General features: G+C 35.8%; 1 protein-coding gene across 1 annotated transcript; it reads right to left on the reverse strand.

The window, feature by feature from the left end:
- Positions 1 to 8,867: 8,867 nt before the first annotated feature.
- On the reverse strand, positions 8,868 to 9,872 carry LOC133029164 (uncharacterized). Its single transcript, XM_061101657.1, has 2 exons — positions 9,598 to 9,872; positions 8,868 to 9,442 (listed from the first exon to the last, which is right to left on the reverse strand). Exons 1-2 carry the CDS (start codon positions 9,643 to 9,645, stop codon positions 9,176 to 9,178), a joined length of 315 nt encoding a protein of 104 aa, XP_060957640.1. The 5' UTR covers positions 9,646 to 9,872; the 3' UTR covers positions 8,868 to 9,175.
- Between the last annotated feature and the right edge of the window lie 9,279 nt (positions 9,873 to 19,151).

A 19,151-nucleotide genomic window follows, 5' to 3' on the forward strand; every position in this document is an offset into this window, starting at 1 on the left:
ACTTCGTTAAGAAGATTACAATATTTGGAGAATTTTTAAATAATTCCCAACAACATAAGAACGTGACTATTAAGAATGGGTAGTAGTCCAAATTTAGTACAACTCCTAAATAGGAAATGGTTTAAACTGTATTAAAATAAGTATTGTACGAATAAATATGTCCGAAATTATAGTTTACATTTGACAAAAAATTCTAATTATCTCATTAAATTCAAATATTGAGTAAACATAATTGCACCATACTGTATTTACGATGTGAAGTACTGTGCACATATATTGATGTACGTTATTTTCAAACTTGAACTTATTGAGATATGGGAGATCCAGCTTCTGACGTACATTGAAATACGTTCCAAACATATTTTCATATAATTTATTTCTGTGGCTGTTGAAAATTTTTTTTAGGGTTGGAAAGACATACGTAGAAATACGTTATTAGAATAAAGAAATCTTTTATATTTGCTAATTAATTTATAGGAACCACATTACAATTTTTCACATCTTGATTACAATAAAGTATTCAACATTACAAATTTCCAATAATAAAAGTGAACAACCAACTACCATTACCATGAAGATGTTATGAATCTGTGTTGGTCAAATTAATATTAAATATTTACATTTAAAACCTGATTTGACTAGACTGTACAACCTATCAATGAAGATGACTTTGTGAATGCATTGGAAAAAAGCATTTGGAAAACCCAACCAAATGGTGATGTGAGTTCGAATTTCAAATTTTAAAAATAATAATTAATAATTTCGAAGGTATTACTAATTACTTGATAGTTATATGTCATTATTTTACTAATATTTTACCATCAATCCATGTAAGGTCACATTAGTAGGGTGTACGATCTACTTTGAAAACCCTAGCTCATCCACTTATTTTATTATGGAATTATTTTTTAAAATCTGACATTGCAAGTGTTGTTCATAACTTATTGGAAATAGTGAAACTCAATGGCACATATTCGGTCAACATAGTTCCATTTCAAATAAAATTTAAGTTTACAGTTACAAAGACATACACAATAGAACACAATTTTTACATAACATAGTTGTATCCCAAAATAAATTTAATTAGGATGTTTTTTTACACTTAAAATATAGATTGTATTGAGATTACTATAATATCGGTACTGTTATCACATGATGCTTTATCTGACCCAAGACTTTAGTTTTCCGCCCCGCGTCTCAATTTTGCTCCAGTGTTTGGCGCACCGACGGTTGTGTCAAATATGATAACACTCATCCCTCGATGGCCTTGTGGACTGCGGGAGGTTGGGGAGATTCGGTTGGATGGCATATTTGGCGGCGTCTCAAGTAGTTCCGTCCAGCCTAATTCACCCATCCGAACCCTTCATCAACATTACCTGAATATACATGTAGTACGTACATAAAATTTCTAAGAATCAATTTGTAATAATATACTATTGAAATAAATAGACAAAAAGAGTTGAGTTATTACCCAGATTTGCTATGAGATGATTGATTGAATTGCTGAAATTTCCTTGATGCATCTACAACACACGGTTGTAGTGCATACCAAACCTTCTGTTTACACATCTTCACTTCGGTGCAACAACAATACATAATTTATTTTTTCATATATTATCCCTACACATACGTCTACAGGAAGTAGGGGTGTTCATCCGATCCAATCCGCACATTTTTGGTCAAACAACATCCAATCCGCACTAAGTGCGGATTTCATATTTTGGATCCAATCCGATCCGCATAAGAGTTTAAATCCAATCCAATCCAATCCGCAATAGTGCGGATTGGATCGGTTATTTTGGATCGGTTACTTTTTTAATAATAAATTATTTAATATTTCATAGAAAAAAAAAATTAAAAAAAGACTATTGTTTCTTAATCTCCAATACTAATCTATTTCCATCTCTATTTATATACAAATTAAACCAATATACATATATATCAATATATATATACTTATCTTTAGATTTACACTAAAATATATATATCTAATTACTAAAATAAATAAGCTAGTATATATATATTTAAACTTTATGTGTATGTGTCTATGTGAATAAAAATTATTTTTCTTGTATTTTTTATTACAAAATAAATAAAATGCACCAACTCAATATATTACTAAAAAAGATTAAGAAATTAGAAGTTTGTGTGTTTTTTTTTTTTAATTAATATATATTACATATTATAATTTTTTAAAAATATATATTTAAGTGCGGATTGGATTGGATCGGTTACTTTTTGAGGTCAAACAACATCCAATCCGCACAAGTGCGGATTTTAGATTTTTCAATCCAATCCAATCCGCACAAGTGCGGATATCCGCATTTTGCGGATTGGATTGGATTGGATCGTGCGGATTGGATTGGATCGGATACTTTGTGAACACCCCTAACAGGAAGGGAGTGACTTCTCTAGGAAAGAGAACAATACTAAATTGAGGTGTGAAGGAGTAAGGACAGGTAGAGGGGTATATATAGTACTTGTGGATGTGATTGTGTTGTGTAGTCTTTTCAAAAATTAAAAAAAAAAATAATTAATACAAACTAGTACGGCTAAAGATGGGGTGATATAACACCAATATAAATATGATTTTGTCAATGCATTGAAAATCGTAAGTTCAACATACCCAACCAACTAATAAATTTTCCTTGAAAGACGTAATTTGAACCAACCTATTGACCGGTTTTGTTATGGTTTGGTTGAGTTTGGTACGTGTAAGAAATTAGTACAATTTGTGAGAAAAATAATTGTTATTAGTTTGTATTGGAATACTAATTTCCAATAATCAGTTGACATGTGTAGGATGTATTACCTTCTTTAATAAAATAAAAATTATTTATTTAAATATACAAACCTTTGAAGTCAATATGAATAAAAATAATGTTTTAATTTAAATATACATTTTGACTAGGTTAATATCAATGAAACTTAAATTACCTTTGTTTAATTTTTGTCTTATGTTAATAAAAACTCCTACAGTACATATGATGTGACATATATATATATATATGTAAAACTCAGCCAAGTACGTTTTTATAATAAAATAATAATTTCAACACTTAAAATAAACAACAAATCATTCAAAACCCTAAAAAAAGATTTTAAATAAATGAGGAGGACCTTTTTTGTATTTTAAAATAATAAACATTTTAGTAATATTTTCCCATCAATCCATATACGGTCAAATCAGTAGGTTGTACTATCTACTTGAATAACCTAAAAAAAATAATTACGTAGAAATATGTTATTACTATAATTAAATTATTCCACTAATTATGTTCTTAATAAAATTACAGAATTTATTAAAAAGAAAATCAAGTAATATAGTAGTATTTATTTTTTTGATCTAAGTCCAATATTGTAAGTATATTTTTTAGTACAGTTTTCTTAAAAAAATGATTTTAGTAATTAATTAATATCTCATTGATTGGGACAAGATACCGTAAAATACAGTTGTTTAATTTTGGTATAGTTTATTAGTGGATTTAATATAAACTAGTTAACCATGTACATCCTTAGATTTGAGTTTGAGCGTCAAATAAAAGACAAATTATGGAACCAATTAATTATCATTATTATTTTAGTACGTAAATTGATTAATTATCATTATTATTTGATACTGTAAATATACATTGTATTGAGATGAATTTGTACATATACTATAACATCGGGACTCTTATTACATGAGGAATCAATTTGACCTAAGACTGTAAAAAACGCTGACATTTGCCTCCCGCATAGCATTTTGTTCGAGGGTCTGGTGCACCGTTGTGTCAAATATTATAACACTCATTCCACGGTGGCCTTGTCCACTCGGGAGGTTGAGGTTCGGTAGGATGACATATTTGGGTGGCCATTTTGGAAGTAGTTCCCTCCACCCTACTCCACCCGTCCGAAACCTTCGTCAACATTTCCTGAATATACATGTACCACATACATAAAATTTTTAAGAAACAATTTGTAATAATATACTATTGAAATAAATAGACATAAAGAGTTGAGTTATTACCGAAATTTGTTATGAGATGATTGATTGAATTGCTGAAATTCCCTTGATGCACCTACAACACATGGTTGTAGTGCATACCAATCCTTCTGTTTACACATCTTCACTTTGGTGCAACAACAATACATAATTTATTCTTTTATATATTATACATACGTCTACAGATAGGGAGTGAGTTCTCTAGGATAGAAAACAATACTAAATTGAGATGTGAAGGAGTAACGAGAGGTAGAGGGGTATATATAGTACTTGTGGATGTGATTGTTGAGTGTAGTCTTGTCAAAAATTAAAAACTAATAATTTAATATAACCCTAGGTACGGCTACAAATAACCCAAACAAAAATTTGACTTTTTCAATCCCTTGAAAAACGTAATATCAACAAACCCAACCCCCTATTAACTTTTCCTTGCAAGACGTAATTCAAACCAATATGCATGCTCGGTTTTGGTCTGGTTTGGTTGACTGTGGTAAACAAAAATTATGTATTTAAATAAGGTAAATGTTGTTCCCATTGTTCCCATCCGTCAACAACAACAATGGCCACATAAACTTCTCACATGTAGCAACAAATATCCTAATATTATGTCCAAATAAACATGTGTGGCCAAATGAATAAGAAATTAAATTAGGATGTTTACTAATAATGAAAACTCAATATTTTTTTTAATACGATTTTAATATTTCATTAAAATATTATTCGTTGGAATAAATATTGCAATAATTTTTGTAAGATTACATTAACGTATTAATCGTTGGAATCAAGATTATAATAATTTTTTGAATACTATACAAATATAGATATTTAATAACAAAACCGTTTAATGTTATGAATACAATAGTAGTTTGAGAGAAGAAGTGACTATAGTAATAAAGTCAGGAGAATAGTGAATCCGGTACGCTTCATGATGAACTGAGTACATACTCAGCCCAAACAACCTAAATTCATAGTGCGACTTCTGCCATACTGCATCGGTGTCACTCTGTACAACCCTAGGTCGAACTGGATTCGTTGAGTTCGTTAGGAGAGTAGTGACTCCGGTACCCCACACCTAACTTCACTACATACTCTGTGTCACCGGGCCCGTAAACACCGCAAGTCACAGCGTCAGTACTACGAATGGTTGAGTGTCACATTAACAAACCTAGGTCGAACTGGATTCATTGAGTTCGTTAGGAGAGTAGTGACTTCGGTACCCCACAGCTAACTTGACTACATACTCTGTGTCACCAGGCCCGTAAACACCGCAAGTCACAGCGTCAGTACTACGAATGGTTGAGTGTCACATTAACAAACCTAGGTCGAACTGGATTCGGTGAGTTCGTTAGGAGAGTAGTGACTCCGGTACCCCAAAGCTAACTTGACTACATACTCTGTGTCACCGGGCCCGTAAACACCGCAAGTCACAGCGTCAGTACTACGAATGGTTGAGTGTCACTCCGTACAACCCTAGGTCGAACTAGATTCGGTGAGTTCGTTAGGAGAGTACTATGAACCCGGTACCCCAAAGCTAACTTGACTACATACTCTGTGTCACCGGGCCCGTAAACACCGCAAGTCACAGCGTCAGTACTACGAATGGTTGAGTGTCACTCCGTATAACCCTAGGTCGAACTGGATTCGGTGAGTTCCGCTCAGTAGATACCTAGCCCGAGAGGATGTTGAGTGAGTTCGTGAGGAGGATAGTGACTCCGGTACACCAATGGTAACCTGAGTACTTACTGTGTGTCACATTAACCAAAAAACACCGCCAGTAATAGTGTGAGTACTATGAACGGTTGACTGCCGCTCAGTAGAACCCTAGCCCGAGAGGATGTTGAGTGAGTTCGTGAGGAGGATAGTGACTCCGGTACACCAATGGTAACCTGAGTACTTACTGTGTGTCACATTAACCAAAAACACCGCCAGTAATAGTGTGAGTACTATGAACGGTTGAGTTCCGCTCAGTAGAACCCTAGCCCGAGAGGATGTTCAGTGAGTTCGTGAGGAGGATAGTGACTCCGGTACACAAATGGTAACCTGAGTACTTACTGTGTGTCACATTAACAAAAAAACACCGCCAGTAATAGTGTGAGTACTATGAACGGTTGACTGCCGCTCAGTAGAACCCTAGCCCGAGAGGATGTTCAGTGAGTTCGTCAGGAGGATAGTGACTCCGGTACACCAATGGTAACCTGAGTACTTACTGTGTGACATTAACCAAAAAACACCACCAGTAATAGTGTGAGTACTATGAACGGTTGACTGCCGCTCAGTAGAACCCTAGCCCGAGAGGATGTTCAGTGAGTTCGTCAGGAGGATAGTGACTCCGGTACACCAATGGTAACCTGAGTACTTACTGTGTCTCAGAGATACAGATAGTAACAGGATGTTTTTTGTTAACTGTTCGAATATTTTTGAAACAAGGATGACATTGTTACCATAACGAACCCCCCGTGAAAAATTGTAATTCTTAAAAAAATATTCCGACATGTAATTTTCGGCTTCACGATTGAGACAGAGATAGAAACAGGATGTTCACTGTATCAGTCCCACAGACACAAGTGTATGCCAGTGTAAGGCCATCTCCAATGGGCCTGCATAAACCAAAAAATAGGGTGATATTACACTAAAAGCATGTCCAACCGGACGGCATTTGCAACATCAATTTTGGGTTTGTCTACAGTGTCCCACCATATTTAGGTGGGCACTGTAGACAACACTAAACTTTTTTTTTTTTACTTTTTAATAATTATATAATATTAAAAAAAAACACTAAATAATTATAAAGAAATATTAATCAAAACTTTTATAAATGTATTTGTTTGTATTTTTATATTTTTACGTGTGCTAAAAATATATTAGGGTATTAGCAGTGTGGGTAGTGTAGTTTTTAACCTTTTTTTTAAAAATCAATCCATACATGCGGTTTTTCCAATTTCTCAAACCGCACTCGCACCGCGAAACTAAAAATCGCAGAAATCGCACTGCGAAAAATGGTGCGATGCGGTACAGTTTTTACGATTTGGACTATTACCAATAATTAAACTATCACAAATACAACAAAACTTGAGCAACATTTGTCAAAAATTAAATTTCAATAAATGTAAATTAAAATATTTAATATTTACTAATATTATTTAATGGATTTAACAAATATTTATTATTAAAATATTCTTATTATATTAGTAAAATAATAGAATAATAAAGAATATAATATTTGGTGTAATTTTTAGTGTTGTGGTTGGAATTGAAAAAAAAAATTAGTGTTCAAATATTAGATTTTTGGTGTTAATATGGGACGTACACTATTCACTCGAGGGACCTTGTCAATTCACACAGCACTAAAATATTATTTTAAAAGAAAGGACTGCTTGTGACATGACATGATACGCTTCCCAACGAAACAATCAGCCATGCCCTATTATGTTGTACGAATTAGGTTTTGAAATTGGGATTTATTTTGGCACCAAGATTGATCAAGTTAAAGGTGAATGTGAGAAAGTTTTAAAAAATATATTCATTTTCCCACCACTAACTCATTTGGAATAGCCTATATATAAACAGGTGCCCCCTTTCCTTGTGAGTAACACAAATTATCTCCACCATAGTTAGAACAAAAAAAAATTGTATACCTCACAAATTATAGTACATCGAACATGGTGGCTGGAGGTGGAGAAGACTCATGCGGGTTTGATGGGGGTGGTCCGCCTTGGAGAAATTCACTTCAGGGAAACCCCCATTGCTACTGTGGTGATCTAGCTTATGTTTGGACTTCTAGTAGTAGAGCAAATCCTGGTCGTCGATTCTTCGGATGTCCACACTATGTAGGAGTTTTGTCTTTTTAGATTCAAAAGTACTTCTCATTTATGTTTTCTGTACTTAGGCAGCCATGATAAACTAATAGGGTTATTTTCAACTCAGGAGAACGATGAAAGTCGAGGATGTGATTACTTTTGTTGGATCGATAAATCACTTGTTAAGAGAAGTACAAATGCTACACCTGGATTGCAAAACCAAATCAAGATTTTGGAAGAAGATAAGAAACGCAATGAGAATGTTATTAGAAAATTAATTTTTATCATTTTTATTTGCCTTTTCATCATTGTCCAACTTATATTGCGTTAAAGATATGGGTTGTCGCAAAATGCAAATGTTTTGTATATCTTATGTTCTCAAAACTAATGTTTAACTTAATTGTGTAGAACTTAATAGATACGTGTGGATGATGACGAAAATTACATTTGGTATGAAGTACCCACTACGTTCTCAAAATTAACATTTGGTATAAAGTACCCACTACGTTCTCAAAATTATATGTTTTCTACATTTCTAATTTCTGTAGTAAATTTCCTCAATGGGTTCAATGTGAAGTTGCAATATTATATGTTATTCACATCTTCGTATTTGTTATGTGAAGTAGCGCAATGAGAATGTTCTATATTCCATGTTTTTCCTCATTACTATGTTATGAAAAACCAAATTTAAGGGGGCTATTGTCTATTTACATTTGGTTAAAGTAATGGCAGTTGATATGGTATGGTTTCAATCTGAATTTTCATATGTTCTCAAAACTCAGTTTAAAGTTGAATGAGTACAAAGATTTGGTAAGATTTGGTAACTAACATCATTTTCTTTAAATAATTAACAAGTCACCTTTGTCGTTGTTTGTAATGTTATAGTACATGTGTTTTGAAAATTCGGTTTAAATTTCAATGACTACAAAGATTTGGTAAGATTTGGCAACTAACATGATTTCCTTCAAATAATTAAGAAGAAGTCACCTTTTAACCAAAAAAACAAATAAAGAAAATTAAGAAGTCACCATTGTCGTGATTTCTAATGGTATAGTACAAATCATAAAGTTTTGGGGTTAAATCATTTCTGTGAAGTACAATCAAGTACTTCTGAAGTATGGGTACATTGTAAGAGTTGTTATGGTGTGAGTACAAAGATTTGCTAAGTATGGTGCAATCTCAAAGTTAATATATTCTCAAAACTAAAATAAACACAAGTCTGTCAACATAATAACCAGTTCCAAACGTCAACTAATTAAAACAGATGTCTAAATCCAAATGCTCCCAAATCCAAACTAAACAACACACAAATAACACAACCTATGCTCCCAAATCCAAACTACACAACACACTAATAACACAACCTATTAATAACACAAGTGTTTTTTACAGACTATTCACCATATGAAATCTTAGCCTTGCTAGACTGAAACCTAGGGGAGGCTCTTGACGTGGGAAACATGTTTGCATGGTGAGACTTCGCTGTATTGAACCGAGGATCGCGTGGAGACTTTGACGGACTACGCAAAGGGGCCGAGGATGATGCAAATGAGCTGCCTTGTGCAGCCCTACGATCTTCAACCACTTTGGTACGAATTTCATTTTGTTCATCAATTATGATCCTCGCAGCGATTTCCAAACGTGCCTCAACCGGGTGAAACTGTGGCACAATACAGAAACAAAAACAAAAACTTAGAAAGTATAATTAACTCTAATCAACTTGACAGTAAAACACCGAATAAAATTTAAATTACACAACGTTAATCTCAATCAAACTTGCGTAGTACATTCTGAAATAACTAAACAGTGGTATACCTGATCAACTACTTCTTCCTCATTGGCCACAGCCTCCATGTACTTCATGACGTATACACCGCAATCTCGGTCATTGTCTTGTTGAGGAAGCCCGCGATCTTTCCTGTCAATTCCGAAATCCACGAAACTCACATTCTTCGACCTATTCTCCTCAAACAAAAGGTCCAACGTCGACAACTGCAAACGTATACAATTAGTTAGATTCAATGAAGAATGAGTTCACATCAAACAATGAAACTTTGCAACTTTACCATTTCTTTCGTAGCGTCCACACGATACTTGTAACGCCCTGTCCAACAGGGATGCCACGTGTGTGTGCAATTTATTTAAAATACCAATAATTATATAAGATGTAATTATACTAAAAGTGTGGGTAATTAAATTTTTGATAGTTAAAACTCAACCTTTAAACTATTTAACAAAAGATAAGTAACATGAATTATGGGGTCCCCCTGTTCTCAAAATATTTACAAACTGGTTTCAAAGTATTTTACAACATAAGCTTTATATTTTCCAAAATACAATAAAAATAGAGCATCCTGTAAACTGGGTTGCCTACGGCTGGTATGTACATTGCTTCTGCGACAATAAACTCATGGTTGCTCGACTTTAGCTTTTCCTTTACCTGCACCATAAAGCACCAGTGAGTCACAGAGACTCAGCAAGAAAGTGATCAAAACAATAATTGAAAGAAAATGATTGTCAACTTAATCTCATGCCATTATGCTCACTCACTATTGATAATAATAAGCATTCCCTTAAACATCTCACATTCCTGGTACTTAATAAAGTACCACTTTTTTTTACCACTCGTTACATACGAGCTGAATATGTCACTATCGTTGCCCGATAAAGCAATCGATAAGTAAGAAACCTAACCGCGGTTTCAAGAGTAATTACTCATAACGGTAATAACCGTTTCCAACCCTAGGTCATAACCTAGGCTTAATAAACTTTAATCAACATCATGATAATAATTAAGGTCACCTCCATTCATTCATTGATTTTTAACCACATACGGTGCTTACCACTTTTCTTACCTTAATTCAGGAGTCAAGAATATGGCCGACCTGGGTGGAAAAACAAGCTAGGCAATCCCGGTCCTATGTCACGACAATTGAAACACAATAAATACCTTAACATAATATTCCGGATTAAAACCCTAATTTAAAACCGACTAGACTTAGCCTTCACCATCTATATAATAATTCAAATAACTCAAAATTATTCAAAGGCAAGTACTAGGTTCAACCCCGAGCTAAATACGGTTCAGAGAAAAACCCGAGAAATTTTCCCCTAACATGCTTAGGTCGACCGGTTCGATACAACGAGAACCAACGATCGGCCAGGTTCTTTGCCGAACGAGAAAAATTCTGGCTTTTCTCCCCCAGCTCGAACCAAAACCATTTCAGACCTAAATTGCATTTCCAGAACAGTTCAATATACCAAATACAACATATTCAACACATCATTCAATCTCAATTCACCACTTAACTCAAAATCACCATCTCACATGAAAATCAAGCTCAAATTGCTTAATCAAATGCATTCAAACTAAACAGCCATTAATCTCACTTAATCTTCATTCAAACAAGTTTCAAATCAACCCTAAGAACCTACCCTAACCTCAGTTTATACCCCAGCTCAGGATTAAACAAAAACCTTCACCAAAACCTAAACTAAACTCAAAAAAAAAAAACAATCAAGAGAAGAGTAGAAAATCATACCTTCACTTAGCTAGCTTCTAGGGCTTAGATTAGCTCAAGAGTGGCTGAAATAAAATAAATTCCACCTAGTTCCCAGCTGCTCCTAGGGCTCGGCAGAAAGAGAAGAAGAAGAAAAGCTTGGTGTTGTTTTATTTTTTTGAAAAATGGTTTCTTGTCTTGGAAGGAAGCTCTTTAAATAAGGGTTTTCTCTTTTTTTTTTTTTTTAAATAATAATAGGCAGCTTAAAATAAAATGAAAGAAAAGTCAAAATAAAAGGTTCCATTGGATTTGCTAATCTACCCCTCTCACATAAATTTTTTTAAAAAAAAACCCTAGGGGCATTTTGGTAATTTTACTAGTTTCCCCAATCCGACATTCTAATAAAATTCTAACTTAATCCGGGATATTCTCAAAATAAATCTTTCATTTAATGTCGTGACATTACTAACCTCATAGCTAAATTTCCACAATTGCCGGGTCCAAAAATAACGTATTTCATTAAATAATTTCTCAACAACTTACCTAAGTAAGATCATAATCCTACTTCATTTCCCAAGAAATTACATATTTAATAAAATATGTCCATTTAAATATTATTTATTTTCTGGGATATTACAACTATCCCCCACTTATAGGAATTTCGTCCTCAAAATTTACCTGAAAAGCTCGGGATACAACTCTCGCATCTGCGACTCTAACTCCCAAGTCGCTTCTTCAACTTTACTGTTCCGCCACAGCACTTTAACTAGTGGAATAGTCTTGTTCCGCAACACCTTTTCTTTCCTGTCTAAGATTTGTACTGGTTGTTCTTCATATGACAGGTCGGTTTGAAGCTCAATGTCTTCATAACTTAAGATATGAGTTGTATCAGATACATATTTCCGAAGCATCGAGACATGAAACACGTTATGAACCCCAGATAAAGCAGGAGGTAGAGCCAACCGATAAGCTACCTGACCTACTTTCTCAAGAATCTCAAATGGACCAATAAATCTGGGACTCAACTTTCCTTTCTTCCCGAACCTTCGAATTCCTTTCATTGGGGACACCCGAAGAAAAACAAAATCCCCAACTTGGAATTCAACATCTCTACGCTTTGGATCTGCGTAGCTTTTCTGTCTACTTTGGGAAGCAAGCATACGAGCTCGAATCTTTTCAATAGCCTCGCTCGTTCTTTGGACGGCTTCGGAGTCCAAGGTACCTACGTTCACCAGCCTCATCCCAGTGAATAGGTGATCGACATTTCCTTCCATAAAGCATCTCATACGGAGCCATGCCAACGGTACTCTGATAACTATTGTTATAAGAAAACTCAATCAGAGGTAGGTACTTGTTCCAAGAACCTTCAAAGTCCATTATACATGCCCTCAACATATCCTCAAGTATCTGGATAGTTCTTTCAGATTGACCATCGGTTTGAGGATGAAAAGCTGTACTGAATTTCAACTTAGTACCCATTGCTTGCTGTAAACTTCCCCAGAATTTGGATGTAAATTTTGGATCTCGATCTGAAACTATCGACTTTGGGGCACCATGAAGTCGAACTATCTCTTTAATATACAAATCAGCATATTGATCCACTGTATACGTTGTCCTAACCGGGAGAAAGTGAGCAGACTTCGTATATCGATCCACTATCACCCAAATAGAATCATAATACCCTACTGTTCTGGGCAATCCTACCACAAAATCCATGGTGATGTCTTCCCATTTCCATTCAGGAATCTTTAGAGGTTGAAGCAAACCTGCCGGCCTTTGGTGTTCTGCTTTAATTTGTTGACAAGTTAAACATTTTGACACATATTCAACAATATCCCTCTTCATACCCGGCCTCCAGTATAAAGCTTTCACATCATGATACATCTTGGTTGTTCCCGGGTGTAAGGAGTACGGTGTAGTATGAGATTCATCAAGAATCTCTTGTCTGATTTCTTTATCAACCGGTACACAGATTCTGTTTTTGTATCGCAACAACCCATCAGATAAGCACGAAAAGTCTCTTGCCAATCCAGCCTCTAACTTCTCCTTATGTCCCTGTAGCTCAAGGTCACCTTGTTGGGCTACTCTAATTCTTTCCAATAGATTAGATTGTATGGTGATATTAGCAAGTTTTCCAATTACAAATTCAATTCCCGCTCTCGTCATATCCTCAGCCAACTTTGCTGAGATTTCCTTTAGTTCACAAACTTGCCCTGGTCCTTTCCGACTTAGAGCATCCGCTACAACATTTGCTTTACCAGGGTGGTAGAGAATCTCGCAGTCATAATCTTTGACCAGTTCTAACTATCGTCGTTGCCTCATATTTAAATCCTTCTGAGTGAAAAAGTACTTGAGGCTTTTGTGATCTGTATAAATTTCACACTTCTCACCGTACAGATAGTGACGCCAAACTTTTAATGCAAAGACAACCGCTGCTAATTCAATATCATGGGTAGGATATCGTTGTTCATACTCCTTCAATTGCCTGGATGCATAAGCAATCACTTTCCCTGACTGCATAAGAACACAACCTAACCCTTGTTTGGATGCATCACAATAAATCACAAACTTTTCATCACCTTTTGGTAAGGTTAGCACAGGAGCGGTAATCAACCTTTGCTTCAATTCCTGGAAACTACCTTCACACTTGTCACTCCAAACAAACTTACAATTCTTTCAGGGTCAACTCAGTTAAAGGCGTAGAAATCTTTGCAAAGCCCTCAACAAATCTCCGGTAATACCCTGCTAACCCCAGGAAACTTCTAACTTCAATTGCTGACTTAGGTCGAGGCCAGTCACGCACTGCTTCAATCTTTACTGGATCCACTAAAATACCATCTTTACTCACCACATGCCCCAAGAAACTCACCTGAGATAACCAGAATTCACATTTCTTAAACTTGGCATACAACTTATGCTCCCTGAGATGTTGTAATACCATTCGAAGATGTCTTTCGTGAGTCTCTTCCGAGTCTGAATAAATTAGAATATCATCGATAAAGACAATAACAAAATCATCCAGAAAATCTTTGAACACTCGGTTCATCAAGTCCATAAATCTTTGCCGGGCATTTGTTAATCCGAAGGACATTACCAGGAATTCATAATGACCATACCGGGTCCGAAAAGCTGTCTTGGGAATATCCTCCTCTCGAATCCTCAGTTGGTGATAACCAGATCGAAGATCAATTTTAGAAAAGACAGTTTTACCCTGCAACTGATCAAATAAATCATCTATTCTTGGCAGAGGGTACTTGTTCTTCACTGTTAATTTGTTTAACTCCCGATAATCTATACACATTCGTAATGTTCCATCTTTCTTTTTACAATCAATGGTGGCGTTGTATTTAGCAAGCCAATCCATCCCCAAAATAACATCAAAATCCTTCAGATTTAATTCTATCAGATCAACTGATAACTCTCTTCCTTCCACAAACACTGGAAGGGATCGAACCCACCTGCTGGAGATAACCAACTCCCCAGTAGGCAACAAGGTTCCAAAACCTCTAGAAAGCACATCACTAGGTTTATTCAGCTGCTCAATTATTCTACTTGAAATATAAGAATGCGTCGCACCAGAATCAATTAACACAGTCAATAAAGTACCGGCAACGAAGCCGACTGTCACGGTAGAAGGACCAGCATCAGCCTCAGCTTGAGTCAGGGCAAACACTCGGGCAGGAGCGGGTGTATCATCCTTCTTTTGCTCTAGCCGTAGCAATTGTGGACAATTTCTCTTCATATGACCCACCATTCCACAGTGGAAACAGGCCCTAGCCTGACACTCGCCCAGGTGATGCTTCTTACACCTCGGACATTCAGGAAAGGTCCGCCAGTTTTCATTCCCACTACGACGGAAACCTTGGTTACCCTGGAATCTTTTGTTTGGGCCTGCTGCTGATGATTCACTAGGTCTTTTCCTGCGGTCACCAAGATCGGTACCCCTACCCGAACCAGCACCTGCTGTTTGCTTCCATGAATCTCTTCTGGCAATATTTTTCTTTCGTATCTGAGCCTCTGCACCCTCAGAAACTAAAGCCAACTCAACTATCTGAGCATAAGTTCGAGCAACCCCCGGTTGTTTAGAAGCAACAATCACATCCCGGGCGATGTGTTCATCCAGCCCCCGTATAAACTTTGCTTTTCTAGCAGCTTCAGTAGCCACCTCATCTGAGGCAAACTTTGCCAGTCGATCAAACTTAGTAGCATACTCTGTCACAGTCATACTACCCTGAGTTAACCGTATAAACTCTTCTGCCTTTGCTGCCTTAATAGACTCATTATAATACTTCTCAAAAAATAAGGCCCGAAAAGTTTCCCAGGTCATATTATTCAGATCATGGCCCTGAGATACAATCTCCCACCAAATACGGGCATCATCTCGTAGCATATAGGTAGCACACCTGACCCGGTCATTATCTTCAACTCGCATAAAATCGAAAATGGATGTTATCATACTCATCCATTGCTCCGCTTTGAGTGGATCAGCACCACCCTCAAACACTGGCGGGTTCTGCTTCCTGAACCGTTCATACAATGGTTCCAAACGATTCACTGCATCTGGTGGCACTACTAGAGGTGCCGGAGGATCAGGATTAAGATTTAGAGCAGGCTGAGCTCGCTGCTCTCTTAATTCTCTGATTTGCTCACCCTGCTGCCGAATAGTTTCTTGCATAGCAGCATATAACTGTTCCCAATTAGGTGGTGGTAAAGGGTTCTCACCCTCACCGGCAGCCCCGAGCCCAGCTAGCTCGTGGGCACCCCTACCAGTCCGCCTTGGGTGCATAACTATACACCTGCGATCACATTCCAAGTAATAACAATACTGATAAGTATTTCCATATATTATAATCCTTCCCACAACATTCTGATATCAACATAATTCAAATAATCAGGTAATCAGAAAATTAACAAGCTATCTTTTAACTTAAAGCTTACTAAACCATGAGTCGATCAGGTCCTTGCAGCCAATGTACATATCAAACCAGTCTTTAGGATCTAAAAACCTTGGCGCTCTGATACCATGTTGTAACGCCCTGTCCAACAGGGACGCCACGTGTGTGTGCAATTTATTTAAAATACCAATAATTATATAAGATGTAATTATACTAAAAGTGTGGGTAATTAAATTTTTGATAGTTAAAACTCAACCTTTAAACTATTTAACAAAAGATAAGTAACATGAATTATGGGGTCCCCCTGTTCTCAAAATATTTACAAACTGGTTTCAAAGTATTTTACAACATAAGCTTTATATTTTCCAAAATACAATCAAAATAGAGCATCCTGTAACCGGGTCGCCTACGGCTGGTATGTACATTGTTGCTGCGACCATAAACTCATGGTTGCTCGACTTTAGCTTTTCCTTTACCTGCACCATAAAGCACCAGTGAGTCACAGAGACTCAGCAAGAAAGTGATCAAAACAATAATTGAAAGAAAATGATTGTCAACTTAATCTCATGCCATTATGCTCACTCACTATTGATAATAATAAGCATTCCCTTAAACATCTCACATTCCTGGTACTTAATAAAGTACCACTTTTTTTACCACTCGTTACATACGAGCTGAATATGTCACTATCGTTGCCCGATAAAGCAATCGATAAGTAAGAAACCTAACCGCGGTTTCAAGAGTAATTACTCATAACGGTAATAACCGTTTCCAACCCTAGGTCATAACCTAGGCTTAATAAACTTTAATCAACATCATGATAATAATTAAGGTCACCTCCATTCATTCATTGATTTTTAACCACATACGGTGCTTACCACTTTTCTTACCTTAATTCAGGAGTCAAGAATATGGCCGACCTGGGTGGAAAAACAAGCTAGGCAATCCCGGTCCTATGTCACGACAATTGAAACACAATAAATACCTTAACATAATATTCCGGATTAAAACCCTAATTTAAAACCGACTAGACTTAGCCTTCACCATCTATATAATAATTCAAATAACTCAAAATTATTCAAAGGCAAGTACTAGGTTCAACCCCGAGCTAAATGTGGTTCAGAGAAAAACCCGAGAAATTTTCCCTGTGTAGGTCGGCCAGGTTACGATACGACGAGAACCAACCGATCGGCCGTTCTTTGCCAGACCAGAAAAATTCTGGCTTTTCTCCCCCAGCTCGAACCAAAACCATTTCAGACCTAAATTGCATTTCCAGAACAGTTCAATATACCAAATACAACATATTCAACACATCATTCAATCTTAATTCACCACTTAACTCAAAATCACCATCTCACATGAAAATCAAGCTCAAATTGCTTAATCAAATGCATTCAAACTAAACAGCCATTAATCTCACTTAATCTTCATTCAAACAAGTTTCAAATCAACCCTAAGAACCTACCCTAACCTCAGTTTATACCCAGCTCAGGATTAAACAAAAACCTTCACCAAAACCTAAACTAAACTCAAAAAAAAAAACAATCAAGAGAAGAGTAGAAAATCATACCTTCACTTAGCTAGCTTCTAGGGCTTAGATTAGCTCAAGAGTGGCTGAAATAAAATAAATTCCACCTAGTTCCCAGCTGCTCCTAGGGCTCGGCAGAAAGAGAAGAAGAAGAAAAGCTTGGTGTTGTTTTATTTTTTTGAAAAATGGTTTCTTATCTTGGAAGGAAGCTCTTTAAATAAGGGTTTTCTTTTCTTTTTTTTTTTTTTTTTTAATAATAGGCAGCTTAAAATAAAATGAAAGAAAAGTCAAAATAAAAGGTTCCATTGGATTTGCTAATCTACCCCTCTCACATAAATTTTTTTAAAAAAAAACCCTAGGGGCATTTTGGTAATTTTACTAGTTTCCCCAATCCGACATTCTAATAAAATTCTAACTTAATCCGGGATATTCTCAAAATAAATCTTTCATTTAATGTCGTGACATTACTAACCTCATAGCTAAATTTCCACAATTGCCGGGTCCAAAAATAACGTATTTCATTAAATAATTTCTCAACAACTTACCTAAGTAAGATCATAATCCTACTTTATTTCCCAAGAAATTACATATTTAATAAAATATGTCCATTTAAATATTATTTATTTTCTGGGATATTACAATACTTCTCATGCATTGCAGTGTGTAGGGAGTCCAGAAATGAGACAACCTTGGACTTCATATTAACTTCGGCACCAAACCAATGTGGTGCACCTTCTAGAGTCAACACCGGCACAAACATCTACAATTGAATAGAGGAACAATAAAGTCAAAAATAAATTGAAATTACAGACCATATAGATATTCGACACTACAATGACCAATATGCATCGCTAACATATCTCAGTTTTCAAAATTACAATTAAGAACGACCATGTGTATATGATGAAGTACCTTGACGCATTTTTGGGAGTTGTCTTGGTAAAATAGTTTTGACCATTCCCGGTCTAAATCCTCTTCACATTAAACGAATCGAGAGTTTTTTGCTGCAAAAGCATTGTTCATCTTGTCAAGTAACAGAAATTACAACAAACTGAAGAATTACAAAATTTAAAATAAGTTGTACAGCAAAGCAATTACCGAGATGCGAGTGGGCATGTACCAAACACGAGGTTGGTCAGCTAATCGACTATCACGTTCGTACTTGTTCATTAGTATAGAAAAACAGTCAATGATCTACAACAAAATGAAATATGATTTACACATGTACAATAAATGATACATATTTAGTAACTACTTTGACACTTACGGATCCCTCAACTTCTCGCAAGGGTCGCAACGATGCCATGCACCTCCTATCCACTTCAAACTTTCGAAATTTTGCAAGCACATATCTCATTCAGTTGTAATCAATGTAACTGTTATTAAAAATTTCTACAAGTATATGATAATGAGAAATACGAAAATAACATTTACTTACCCCAGATC

Source organism: Cannabis sativa, chromosome 7, assembly GCF_029168945.1.
Source record: "Cannabis sativa cultivar Pink pepper isolate KNU-18-1 chromosome 7, ASM2916894v1, whole genome shotgun sequence".
Taxonomy (NCBI): domain Eukaryota; kingdom Viridiplantae; phylum Streptophyta; class Magnoliopsida; order Rosales; family Cannabaceae; genus Cannabis; species Cannabis sativa.